The sequence below is a fragment of the Cricetulus griseus genome, chromosome 4 (genome assembly GCF_003668045.3).
Source record: "Cricetulus griseus strain 17A/GY chromosome 4, alternate assembly CriGri-PICRH-1.0, whole genome shotgun sequence".
Lineage (NCBI taxonomy): Eukaryota > Metazoa > Chordata > Mammalia > Rodentia > Cricetidae > Cricetulus > Cricetulus griseus.
In genome coordinates, this window is record NC_048597.1 from 57,437,741 (window position 1) to 57,451,991 (window position 14,251).

At 40.2% G+C, this 14,251-nt stretch overlaps 1 protein-coding gene across 2 annotated transcripts in view; it reads left to right on the top strand.

The window, feature by feature from the left end:
• Positions 1-14,251, top strand: part of Pak2 (p21 (RAC1) activated kinase 2) — a 64,845-nt gene that overhangs the window by 15,112 nt on the left and 35,482 nt on the right. For both annotated transcript variants that reach the window (XM_027412865.2, XM_027412866.2), the window contains exon 2: positions 6,808-7,015. In XM_027412865.2, the coding sequence (XP_027268666.1) occupies positions 6,829-7,015 (187 nt within the window). In that variant the 5' untranslated portion in view covers positions 6,808-6,828. The remainder of the gene's footprint in view (positions 1-6,807; positions 7,016-14,251) is intronic.

Consider the following 14,251-nt stretch of genomic DNA (forward strand, 5'->3'; position numbering starts at 1 on the left):
ATGCCATAGGCATAGTTGTTAGTTTCCTGGGAATATGACAATTCCTGCAGTCCTTAGAGTGGGTAGAGTGGGTGCTTACCAGATAGCATTGAGGTAGAGAAAGTATGGTGATCAGCTCTTCCTGGTTTGCCCCAGGCCTGATTTTAGCACTGAAAAGTCCTGTGACCCAGGAACTCCCTTGGTTCTGGGGAGGAGCGTATGTAAATGTTTTAGGTGGTTGGTAGAAAAACTAAAGAATGGACAGATATACTTAAAGCTTAAAGAGAAAAACTGAAATGATACACATCTGGATAGAGTGGCCTGGTCCTGAAGGTGTCATTGGGTTTTATCCCAAACCCTTTTGAAAGGCTTTGTGAACCGATCCCTTGTGGTCTTTCTAAAGTTACTAACTACCTTGTGAGGGCTAGACTCTGGGAATCTGAGAGTGAAAGTAAACTTGGGGATAATTGGTAGCAGTGATTAAATCATAGGCAGAGATGACTTGAGAAATGTGTGTTGGAAGGCATGGACAGTTTGGGGATTGGAAATTGGAGCAAGGTATGAAAACTTAATGATTTAAAAAATCTCTTCTATCCATGTAATTATTCTTCCAAAGCATCCTTACTGTGTTCCCTGGGCTTTGGTCTTCCATATAAATTTTAGAATTGGTTTCCATTGTTTCACAAAGGCTTCTTGGAATTGATGATCATTGTAATGAATCTGTAGATCAGTTTGAGGAAAGTCTGCATGTATGTATGTATGTATGTATGTATGTATATATTCTTGGGTATTAATTGATAGTTGTTAAGGCTCATTTCTCTTGAAAAGGTTTGTATGGTTTTGTTTTTTGTTTTTTTTTGACTCACCAGAGAATGCTACCAAATCAAACTATGTCCCACAGAGTAAGTTTAGACCACTGAAATGCATTTAGAGCTGGGTGAGGTGGTTCATTCCTATAATGTCATTGTGCACAAGGATCACAAGTTCCAAGCCAGCCTTAACTACACAGCAATCAAAGACACACAAGTGGTTTTGTTTGTTTGTTTGTCTGTTTGTTTTGGCTGGGCAGGGTGGGGGTGTAAGGTTGTATTAGGATTTCTTAGTGGTTTTGTTTGCTCCCTTTCACTATGATGAGGCTAACTGATTAAGGCTTTTTTATTTTTCTGCCCAGAGATTTATTTTGATTTGGCCCAGTAGACCATAGTTTTTAGATCCTAGCTTTATGTGAAAGGTACTTCTATTAAAGTTTTCAAACTTAGGCAGACTCAGGTTTTGTTGCCTGTCCCTTTTATCCCATCAAAGTAGAAGCTTAGTGAGTTTAGTCAAACATCATTGAGAATAAGTGGCCTAACAAATGACTTACTCTTTTGAGTAACTTTTAAAACTTTTTTGTTTTTGGATTACTGAAATCATCTCCTTTTATTTACTAGTATCATTTGTGTACTAAACTTTTTTTTTTTTTTTTTTTTTCTTTTGGTTTTTTGAGACAGGGTTTCCCTGTGGCTTTGGAGGCTGTCCTGGAACTAGCTCTTGTAGACCAAGCTGGTCTCAAACTCACAGAGATCCACCTGCTTCTGCCTCCCAAATGCTGGGATTAAAGGCGTGCGCCACCACCGCCAGGCTGTGTACTAAATTTTAAAAACTTTTCGTTTTTTACACTCAATTAATTGGTGTATGCATGCATGTGTATGGAGATCAGAGAACAGCACTGTGTAGGCGCTGTTTCCACCATGTGGATTTTGGAGTTAGAACCTTGTTGTTAGGCTTGACAGAAAGTATATCTGCCCACTGAGCATCCCTCTGGTCCTGTGATTTAAAATCTTTTCATCAGTCACCCAGACTTGTATTCATTTAAATTTGATGCAGTTTATTTCCATTTGTTTCTTACAAGTCCTCTCTGCCTCACCTCTTTGCTTTGGAGCTTTGCCGTATTAGCCTGATGATCTGCCTGGTGTTCCCATCAGGTGGACACACTGCCTCCTCTCCAGTGTGGAAGCCTGTCCCTGTGGCAGCACCTGCAGGTAGTTTGGGTGTGTTTTCATTTGTACTCACTGAGGTTCTTAAGGTTTGGGGTGCAATGGTATCAGCTGATGGAGAGATTGTTAAGAGTTTTGGTCAGTGTTACCACATTAATAAGTTACTGAAAATACATAAAATTTAAGTAAAATTTTGAATCAGAATTCCACTTTCTTATCATGTTTTCTAGTAATGTGTTTTTTCATTTGCTATGCCATTATTTGGACTGACTGGTTCCAGGCACCACTTCTTTATTTCTGCCATGTATTTAACTACTCCTGGTCTTCTTCAGTACACAATGAGTAATTGTTGTGCTTGAGGCTCGTCACACTTAAACAATGGGCCTGCTAAAGAGTACAGTGTGTTTTGGGCACACTTTTTGTTTCGCCTACTTGTTTGTGACTGAAAAGTATCAAAAAGTGAACAGATTGGAGAGAGGCACTACTTATTTGCTTTTTTTTTTTCTTCCATATGTCATTTTTAAGTAGTAGTAGAACAGAATCATTTTATCATGAAGTTTATTTGGCTTGGCTTGATTTGGGGCAGGGTCTCATGTATCTCAGGCTGGCTTCAACTCCTTGAGCAGCCAAGAATGACTTTGAACTTCTTGCCTCCAACCTCCCTTTGGTAGGATGCATGCACCCACCCCTTTGTCTGGTTTTATACAGTACTGGGGTTGAACCCGGGGCTTCTGCACACTAAGCAAGCACTCTACCACCTAAGCTACATCTCCAGTGAATTGTTTTTGTGCCTAATGTTCTTGTCTAAAATATAAGATTAAAAAATTTTATCGCGACCTTAATAGGGACTTTTCAGGCACTTAGCACTGTCAGTAGAAGCAGTGTACAAAAAGCTGCTTTGTAGGAAAGAGACTAAGGTCATAAGTCAGCTGTGAGGGGCAAGTACAAAGCTTTTCAAAGGTAATCCTGTTAATATGGCTTGCTTTGTCTGTGTCTAGTGAACTGCTGTGTGAGAAAATGACTACTACATTCAGGAAGGATAGACTTCATCGGAGGATAGAATATGGTCCACATGAGTCAGTCAGCATTCCTGTCTAAGACATGCAAAGCCCTTGCCCTTTGGACTGAGTGAAGTGTTGGGGAGGAAAATGACATAAATCATGACTAATTGTCACAGTTGTAATTCAGTGCCAAAAGTCATCCAGTACACTGTATTAGCAAAGAGAAAAGCATGAGGAAGGAGCTAGGATACTTGGATAGGGTCCTAGTATTAGATCTGTTTGCAGGTTTTTAGTAAGTCTCTTTTTGGGTGGATTATTTCTTTGACGTGCCAAACGTGGCAGATAATGTATGTCAAAGTAATGCACCAGAATAAGTAGCATTTGTGACATACTCTGTGAAAGAAATAAAAGCTGCAAGATTCAGAGGGAAATAATAATGTCTGCATCTCAGTTGTTCTCAAATTATAGCAGCTTTTCTCCAAGTCTTAGAATTTGAGCTAAATTGAAGAAGTAAAGATTACTTTAAATTTTATGTGGATGCAGTAGCCTTCTTTTTATTGTAGATAAACAACGGTTTCTTCACAAAAAAATCAATATCCAATTGCCATTCAAAACCTTGTTTACTGAGGAGTTGTCTGGTTTCCTAACATACATACTTTCATATCAGAATTTATGTAAGGTAGAGATATTTTACGATGTAACCCACTCACTGTTTTAATAAAAGAGAGCCAGTGAGATGGCTCAGCTGCTTCCAAGCCTGATGAACTGAGCCTGACCCTCAGGACCCGCACAGTGAAAGGAACAAATGCACTCCTATAAAATAGGGCTGGAGAGATGGTTCTATGGGTAAAGCACTTGCCAAACGAATGTCAGGATCTGAATTTGGATCCCCAGAGTCCATGTAAAGCCATGCATGGTAGCACACATTCCTGGTATTCTAAAACAAGATAGGACACAGAGATAGGATTCCCCAGAAGCTCATGAGCCAGATAGCCTGGCATGCACAGCAATAAATGAGACCCTGGTTCAAAAGATGGTGGAAAGCAAGGGCTCATACCTGAAGTTGCCCTTTGACCTCCACATGCACACATATGGACACTCTCAGGAAGACTAAAAAACAGAGACAATGGAGACTAGGAGAGGCAGCTAGCTTAGCAGTTGTCTTAAAGAAGACCAAGTTCAGTTTTTGGCACCTACATCAGGTAGCGCACAAACTCCAGGAACTTCAGTTTCAAGGGGATTAGACACCTACTTTTGGCCTCCTCAGGCACCCTCGCACAGACTGAATACCCTACCCAAGCATAAACACATAAAAAAATTTAAATATAAGAGACAGAATATATATCTGTACTTGTCTGTAAATGAGATTAAAATTTTCACCAAGTTAGCTATGGGGAATATGTCACCTGTGTATCGGAAGGGAGCGTTACAAGGTGACAGATGGAGTCTTGACATTACAACCACACTAATTCTTTGGAATGCTGTACATTTAACTTTATCACTGTCAGGATCCTTATGTCAGATTTTCAGAGACTGATTCTTGTATCCATAAAGCACATCCCTTCTTTAAGTTTTAGTGTGAGTATATATTGTATTTGAGCCCTTAACCCCCAACAGTGCCCTATGCTCCCTTTTCTTTGCCTATCTCATTAGTCCTCTTTGTCCCTTTAGACACTTGTACTTCCAAGTCACATGTTGTCTAGATTTCCTTTATCCTCTTGTTGGATGCCTATGTCCATGCCATAGTGTAGCTCCAGAATAGTGAACTGGCCTTCTAATGTCTCTCTGACATGCTGACTCGGAGACTGTTGGTAAAAGCATCAGTGATATAACTGGGTCTTAACAGAAGTTCTTGTTTTAGTTTTGGAAGAAACCTCCACTGGCCTGATAGTTTACTCCCACCAGTAAATGTTTAAGGGCTCTGTTTGGACTCTGATAGATAGCATTTGTTACTTGTTTTTTTAATGACTGCCATTCTGACTACCCTTAAGATGGAATCTCAGTCTAACTTTGATTTGCATTTCCCTGGTGGTTTCTTGAGGTTGAATATTCTTTATATGTTAATTGCTGTTTGTATTTCAGATTTATTTTGTGTGCATATGTTTATGAATGTGACAGTGCCAGAGGACATGGTTGGAATCAGTTTGCATCCTGTCACCTTAGCAAGGTTCTATCAAAATGTTGTCAGATCTGGATGCAAGCACCTCCACCTACTAAGCCACCCCTCTGGTCCTGGATTTTTTTTTTTTTTTTTTTTTTTTTTTTTTTTGAGAACTGTCAATTTCATTAGCCCACTTATTGATCAGGCTGTTTTGATTTTTTGTTATTTAATTTTTTTTTTTTAGTTCTTTGTATATTCTCCCAGGCATGTCCAATCTTCAGTTCATGGACCACATGGGTAGAAAGAGACAAAAAACAAAATATTCAGTTTAGTTCAAATATTATGAGTTTGTGTGTGTGTGTGTGTGTGTGTGTGTGTGTGTGTGTGTGTGTATGTGTGTGTGTGTGTGTGATTCAGTGGTTTTGTTCTGCTTTGTAGATGACAACAAACACACGTTTGATATTAAGCCTCTATAAGCTATAAAAGCAGCCAAGTTTTCCCCTTGTTATCTGGCAGTCTCTCATTTGATTCACTATCTCCATCCCTGAGCAGAAGCTTTAATTTCATGATGTCCCATTTGTCTTTGTTGACCTTATTTCCTGAGCAAGTTGGGCCCATTCAGAACAGTCTTGAGTATTTGCCCTAGTTTTTCCTCTTGCAGTTTCAAAGTTTAGGGGCCCTGTTTAGAACATCTTATGCCAGTATTTGCCTATGTCAGTATTTGAATGGTTTTTCCTCTAGCAGTTTTAGAGTTTCAGTTCTTACATTAAGATCTTTGATCCATTTGGAGTTGATTTTTGTGAGAGATAAGTATCAAGTTCTTCTGTCTATGGACATCCGTTTTTCCTAACACCATTTATTGAAGAGGCAGTCTATCTTTTCTCCAGTGTGTGTTTGTATTTGTGGGATTTCATCTGGATCTTCTGTTCTGTTGATCTGTGTGTCTGTTTTTGTGCCAGTACCATGTTGATTTTATTACCATGGCTCTATAGTGTAACTTTTGCTAAGGATTGTTTTGGCTCCCTTGGTATTTTGTGCTTCCATGTGGACTTTAAGATTTTTATTTATTTATTTATTTTTGGCGAGGGGTGTTCAATGTAGTGGGGGTTTTTTGGAGGGGGGTTGTTGTTTTTGTTTTTCAAGACAGGGTTTTTCTGTGTATCTCTGGCTGTCCTGGAACTCTCTCTGTAGACCAGCCTGGCCTCAAACTCAGAGAGACCTGCCTGCCTCTTGGGGAGGGGGGTGTTTATTGTTAGTGTGTAGGGAAATTGTTAATCTCTTTCTATCGAAGACGAAGTGCTGTCTTGAAATACGAATTGAGAAAGTAGATGTCTCATTTGGGCCTGACTTTGCTTGGTTGGAAGGGTTTTGTTGTTTTAATTACTGTTTCATTATCGTTGCTTATTATAGACCTACTTAAATTATTAAGGTATTTATTCTCATCTTGGTTTAATTATGGTAGGCTATATGCATGTCCATTTTTATTATGGAATCATCTGTTCGTTAGTTAAATTGTTTGTAATGTGTTAGTGTGCACATATTCTTCAAATGTTTCTGTGGTTAACTATTTAGTGGAGATTGGTTTTATTAAGACAAATTTGTTTTGATCATTTATTTATCCAAATTTTGCTAATGTCACTAACTGGATCACATTTTCTAATTTACAGCTGTGGTGGTTGTAATTACTGTCTGTGCTGTCTTTAACCTTGTTATTAATTGAATGTTTTGGGGGGTGTTGCCTCTCTTTTAGGCCATTTGATAATTCTGAATCATGTCTGATAACGGAGAACTAGAAGACAAGCCTCCAGCACCTCCAGTGCGAATGAGCAGCACCATTTTTAGCACTGGAGGAAAAGATCCTTTATCGGCCAATCACAGTTTGAAACCCTTGCCTTCTGTTCCAGAGGAAAAAAAGCCCAGGAACAAAATCATCTCCATATTTTCAAGCACAGAAAAAGGTAAACAGCTGCTGTCATTTCAGAAGTCTCATATTGACTTATGGTATGTTTCCCATCTTGGTGTCTTCTATGGTGAGTATAAACAGATCTAGGAAAACACTTGAGGGCTGGAGAGGTAGTCCAGCAGTTAGGATCACTGGCTGCTCTTGCCGAGGATGACCCAGGTTTGATTCCCAGCACCTATATGGTGGTTTAGCACTGTCTAACTCCAATCCCAGGGCCTCCAACACCCTTTTCTGGTCTCTACAGCCTCCACCAACACTAGGTGCACATGTAGTGCACATGCATACATACATACATACATACATACATACATACATACATACATACATACATACACACACACACACACACACACACACACACTCAAACACATAAAAATAAATAAATCTTAAAAACACACACACACACACACAAAGAAAACTCTTGATGTGGATAATAGACACTGCTGAACAGACTTTTGTGGGCTTGATGGCACAAACCCTTACTTAGTGCTTGGAAGACTGAGGTAGGAGGATCACTTGAATTCAAAGTCAGTCTAGAGGACACAGGGATACCCTGTCTCTGAAACAGAACAAAAACAAACAAGACTTGTTCACCCAGCATTTTACTGTGTGTAGCCAAAGCTGTTGGTCCTCCTGCCTGCAGGTGTGTGCTGTTATGCCTAGCAAGACTACCTTTTAAAGTGTAATTGACTCTTCAGTGTGCTTGCTACAGGCACTGAATTTCTATACTTATCTTCATTTTCTGATAACTTTATACAGCTTCCTGACATTAGTTAGATTTGTGATTGCCCTAGTCTATTTTGTGTGGCTTTAACAATCTGAGGTGTGGTGGTGCACACTTATAATCCCAGAACTCAGGAGGCAGAGGCAGGTGGTTCTCTGAGTTTGAGGCCAGCCTGGTCTACATAGTAAGCTCCAGGTCATGCAAGGCTACATAGTGAACGTCTCAACCCTCACCCCACTCCCCAAAAAGATGTTTATTTTGTCTGGACTTCTGGTGGCTAGAAACGCCAAACAGCACAACCCTGGTGTCTGAGGAAGTCATTGTAAAGCATGGTGAAGATTTAGGAGAGGAGCCAGTTGCTCATGGGAATGTTCAAAGGGTGGGGGGGCACATGACACCAGTCACCCTTTTTGGGAATCTGCTCCCTCAGAAATCACTGTGCTCTCTGACACCATTAATATATTCTGAAGGTAGTCATCACCTCCTATGAAGTCCTTCCCCTTAAAGTTCCAACTACCTTTCTATACTATTTTTATTGATGTTCTTTGGTTGATGTTTGTTTTGTATTGTTTAGACATTTTTCTATAGCTGAGGCTGGCCTCAAACTCTGTGTAACTGGGATAGACCTTATGACTGGTAGTCCTCCTGCCTCCACCTCTCTCAAAGAACATGAACCCCACTCTTTTCTCTTCTGCTGACTGGGGATCAAGCCTCTAGGATATGAGCCATTAGAGAACAAGCCATATCTAAACTACAGCAGTGATACTGCAGTACATCCTCATGATGGAATGTCTCGATTGTCAGCTTGATCTAGAAGCAAGATAGTAACACCTGCCCACTGTGGGTGGCCCTATTACCTGACTGGATCCTGGACTATATGTGGGAAAAGGGAGCTGAGCCAAAGGAAGCATTCATCTCTTTTGGTTCCTGGTTGTAGGTTCAACATGACAGTAAGAGAACATAAAACAGTGGGTGTTGGTGGTGCACGCCTTTAATTCCAGCTCTCGGGAGGCAGAGGCAGGCAGATCTCTGAGTTTGAGACCAGCCTGGTCTACAGAGTGAGTTCCAGGACAGACTCCAAAACAATACATAGAAACACTCTCGAAAAACAAAAAAACAAAACCAAACAAACAAAAAAAAGAGAACATAAAACTAGGATACTGCTGGTATAAGAATGGTAACATGGAAGCCTGAGTTCAAGTCCCAGCACCCACATAATGAAATAGAACAGACTCCCACAAATGGCCCTTTTATTTAATCACACTCCACGTGCACACATAAAAGAAGAAAGGAGGCAACATGGGATGGGATTCGGTGGGTAAAGTGCTTGTTCTCAAGAGTGAAGGTCAACACCTACATAAAAAGCCAGATGTGTAGTGTGTACCTGTAACCCCAGCCTTAGGAGGGAGGGGACATATCCGAAGGGTTCTGGCCAGCCAATCTAGCCAGCTGAGGAGCTCCAGGCTCAATCAGAAACACTGTCTCAGAAGATAAGGTAGAGGATGATAAAGACAGTGTAGACCTCTGGCCTCCAAGGTGTGCTCACATACATAGAAAAAAGGTTGACAATGCAGGAGGATACATTCTTCTGAAATCTTTACTCAGTTATGATTTGAAATTAAGAATTTTTCTTATTTTTCAGTGGTAATGTAACATTTTGTTCTATGTTCTGTTATAGTCAGAAGTAACTGATATAGCTTCAACATGTATTCTTTTAAGAACTGTCTATCAGGGCTAAAAGTAGTGGCACATACCTTTAGTCCCATAGTGCCAACACTGAGGCAGAGACAGGCAAGTCACTGTGAGTTCCAGGCCAGCCAGCCAAAGCTGCAGAATGAGACCCTGTCTCAAAAAAACAAACTGGGTGTTGGTGGTGCACTCTTTAAACCCAGCACTGGGGAGGCAGAGGCAGGCAGATCTCTTGTGAGTTTGAGGCCAGCCTGGTCTACAGAGTGAGTGCCAGGACAGGCTCCAAAGCTACAGAAAGAAACCCTGTCTCGAAAAAAAAAAAAAAAAGAAACAAAGAGGGGGGAAAAAAAACCAACCAAATAAGCAAAAAAAAATCTGTTCACATCACCAGTCCATTTTTAGTCAGTTATTTGTAAGGTAAGTTCTTTTTTTTTTTTTTTTTTTTTTTTAATTGTTGAGTTCCTCGTATACTCTGAATATTGATCCCTTATTGATTAAATAGTTTGAAGATTTTTCTCCCATTCAGCAGTTTCTTTCCTCTCTCTCTGTTGACTGTTTTCTTTGTGTTGGAAAAGCTTGTCAGTTTGACATAATCCCATGGAATTACATCTTTTATAACAAATTCACTAAGGAACCCTTTTTGCTTGCCTATTAATGTTTTCATACTTTATGTAAATCACCAAGAATTGAATGATAAGCAGAGTAGACAGTGTCTCTACCCTTGTGACACTAGTCCAAAAGCTAGTGGAGCTTGGACTATTACTCATGTGTAGTGCACTTGGCTAGCATGTTGTAAGGCTGTAGGTTTATTTTGGGTGATGGCAAGAGTGTTGTAGATGTAATTATGAACTGTGAAAACTGATACAGTGATAGTGTAAGATGCCTGACTAATTTGAAATATTTAGGAAGGCTACCTAAGGAAATGAAAACAGAATTTAAGACTAAAGGGTTAGAATTAAGTAACGGCTAAAGCATATTCTATGGCCAGGCAGTGGTGGCACATACCTTTAATCCCAGCATTGGGGAGGCAGAGGCAGGCCGATCTCTGTGAGTTTGAGGCCAGCCTGGTCTACAGATCGAGTTCCAGGACAGCCTCCAAAGCCACAGAGAGAAACCGTGTCTTGAAAAACCAGGGGGGAAAAAAAAAAGTGTATTCTATGCCTAGAAAAGAGTCGTCAGTACCCAGCCACAGGGTCCTGTATACTCATGGGACTAAATGCAGGCCAATGTAATTTAGAAACAGAGAGGACACTCGATAATTACAGGCAAGTGTGATATCCACATGGAACTGCACACAGCAGAAACTGAAAAAGTGGGAAAAGATCTGGTCACAAAGGGCCTTGTATTCTGTGCTATAGAACTTGGATTTTTCCTGTTTCCTGAGGAACCATTGCAGAATTTAAACCAGGGCAAGAGCTGGCCACATTTCTACTTGAGGTACAGGAGACTGGTAGCTGTATAGAAACTAGGTTTTGTTGGAGATCTAAAATTACCTTGGAAACTGTTAGGCTTTTGCAGGAGCCATAGCCAGTTTAGTAGTTTTAATAATTAAAATGGCAATGAGCCCTTGTCTCAGCTTATTATAGGCTCCAGTCAGACTGCTAGTGTTGAGTTGATTGCTCATCAACGGAGGCAGTTACACCCAATAATTCAGCCTGTGTGCACTTTTTATATCTGTTATAAAGATATGTGTAAGCATCCTTTCTTGTCCAGAAATCCAGTATTAATACTAATACTAGCTTATACTTTGCCTACTTCCTTTAGAATAAATACTCTTCTATGTGATGGAATAAGTTTAGTTTCACTAATTTGGAGCTGTCATTACTGATTGTTAGACTAGAAACAGAGGAGTCTTCCATTAAGTATTCTTTTTTCCTCTTTTCTGTTCTGGAATGCACAGCAGTCTTGTGCCTCATTGTGCCAAGTGCTGAGATTGTAGGCATGAGCCTCTAGGCCTAGCCCCACATGAGGCTGTTAACTGTGACCCCAGCTAGGTCAAATGTAGGACAAAGCAGTGGCCTTAAGATTCCATGTCAGCATATGGCTCAAGATTTTACCTTTTGCTGCTGCTGTTTTGTTATTTAGTAGGTTTCAGAAGTGATTCAAACAAGTTTCTGTGGTCCATTATTTCTCATCAAGTGACCTGTTGTTATAGATTGTTATGTTTGACAGGCAAAAGTGGGAAGTTGACTTATTTTTAAACATGGACAGATTTCTTCTCCAAAACTAGGTAGCTTGCATAATTATTTATTTTGCCCAGTGTTGGCATCTAGAGTTGCAGCCAGTCTGTAGGGCAGGTCTATCCAGCACATGTTGACTCTAAAGCTTGCTTTCAGAAATTTGTTTCAGATACTGTTTCTAAAACTTCAATCCTCACCCAGGGGCTACTAAAATATGACCAGTATGTGTGAAAAACAAGTGGAATAAACAGATATTTAGTTTTAGGATATTGTATCACTTTCTTTCTTTAAAAAAAATAAACACAAGAATATATGGTGCATGCCTTTAATCCGAGCACTGAGGAGGCAGAGATAGGTGGATGTCTGTGAGTTGGAGGCCAGCCTGCTCTGCATAGTGACTTCTGGGACAGCCAGAGCTACACAGAGAAACACTTTCTAAAAAATATATTGTTATTATTAGACCAGGTGACATGTCTTTAATTCTAACACTTAGGAGGCAGAGGCAGGTAGATCTTTGTGAATTTGAGGACAGCCAAGGCTAGCTAGAGCTGTGTATATGTATATGTATATGTACATGTACATGTATATGTATATAGAGAAAAAGAGACAGACAGACAGACAGACAGACAGAAAGACACTGTCTCAAAAAACAACAAAGATTTCTATTTATTGTGGGTGTGTGCATGCATGTGCCTGCTAACTCTGGTGCATGTGTAGGATCATAGGACAACTTATAAGAGTTGTTTGTCTCCTTCCACGATGTGTGTCCATGAGATTGAGCTCAGGTTGCCAGGCATCTACACCAATGGAACCACCTGGCTCCCATCATTTTCCTTTGAGTGGACTAATATATCTTGATATATCTCTAGGCTGTTCTACATCACTAACATTCATGAAATGTTCTTTCTGATATAGGCTAGACTTCTTCCTTGTCTTAGCAGAGGGAACTTTCAGCACCAGCTGACCTTCCTTATAATCTGCTCACTCTGAGTCTGGCATAGCTTTGTTACCCTGTGAATCAGATGGCCAGGATATTAGATGGGGACTGGGGCTGATGTGGCCTGAAGTTGATGTCCATTTTGGATTAGGTGTCTGTGATGAAGGTCATATAAGAAAATGGAATTTTTCCCAGTCATACCCATTAGGAATGGTGAAGAAGTTCCTTTGATGACAGGAGAAAAGCCTCTGCGACAGACTTTTTAAAAAGAAGAGACAGATAGTTTCTTAGTACACATGCTTTTGTTTCTCTGTCATGTCTACAAAATGGTATACAAATTAAATTGTTAGTTCTTAGCCATTAAATACTTTCTCCTGTTTGCAGTATAATGAGTTAGAAGCCCAGGGACAGGCCGGGTGTTGGTGGTACACGCCTTTAATCCCAGCACTCTGGAGGCAGAGGCAGGCGGATCTCTGTGAGTTGGAGGCCAGCCTGGTCTCCAGAGTGAGTGCCAGGATAGGCTCCAAAGCTACACAGAGAAACCCTGTCTCAAAAAGCAAACAAACAAACAAAAAATCCAAAAAAACCAAAACAAAACAAAAAAAAAAGAAGCAGCAGCCCAGGGACAAAAAGAAGACTAGAGGTCCTGACCTCAGAGTACTCAAGTCAGTCTGGTAGAAGATGAAAGGTTGCGTATGGTAGATGTAATTGTGTGTTGTAGTAAAGACAACACAATTTCATGCAAGCTTAATAATTGCCTTTCCCTCTGCTCCCTTCCACAATTGATGAGACCTGCCTTCTTGCCACATATCCTGTTGGTAAATATGTGTACCTGGAGAAGATAAAGGAAGCATGGACATTTTGCAGCAATGTGTCTTTATTAGTCAAAAAATGGCATTGTTTCTTGTGAGTGCTAGATTAGTAGTATCTTTGTGAGCAAAGAAAAGCATGTGCTAGCATGTCTATGTACAGATTTATCAAACAGCAGTACAGTAGAATCATATTGACCACATTTTTAATTATTCAGATTCTGTTTCAAAAACACTTTGCTCTTCCCACTGAGACTAACATACAGCAAGTACTTATGAAAAACAAATAGAATTAAACAGGTTTGGGTTTTAAGATATTGCAATTTTTAAAAAATATGTACACTGTGTATACTCGAATACGAGTATTTTCTAAACCCAAGACCCAACTAAAATGTCAGTTTAAAAGTCATTTGTTTTTAAAGTCATTGAAAGGGTAAAGAAAAAGGGAAAGAGGCAGCAGTGTCCAAGGACTCTCAGCACACACTGAGAGGATTGCTGTGGAAAGAACATACCTGCCCAAGTGGGCAGAGACAGTGATTGCACAATGGAGTGTATGACTTAGGATTTAGAGACTATAGGGAGGGACAATGTGATATCCAGGGTAAAAGAGGGAAGCCACTTAAATCTACATAGGAATTTACCCAGCAGTCACACTGTTTCACTCCATATAGCCAGCCATACATATATTCTCATTGCAAATCCTGGTAAGTTGAAACATGAGAGTAAACACTTCTTTCCTCTGCCTTGTGAGTGTTCAGAGTACTTTCTGCCTGTCCTGGCCCTCACACTAGACACTGGGAGGCTTTTCTCTGGATAAACAGAATGTTCTTGGGGAAAGAACTTTAGATACCCTGAGCCCTGTCCTCATCTTTGATCTAGCTTGTTCTAAGAG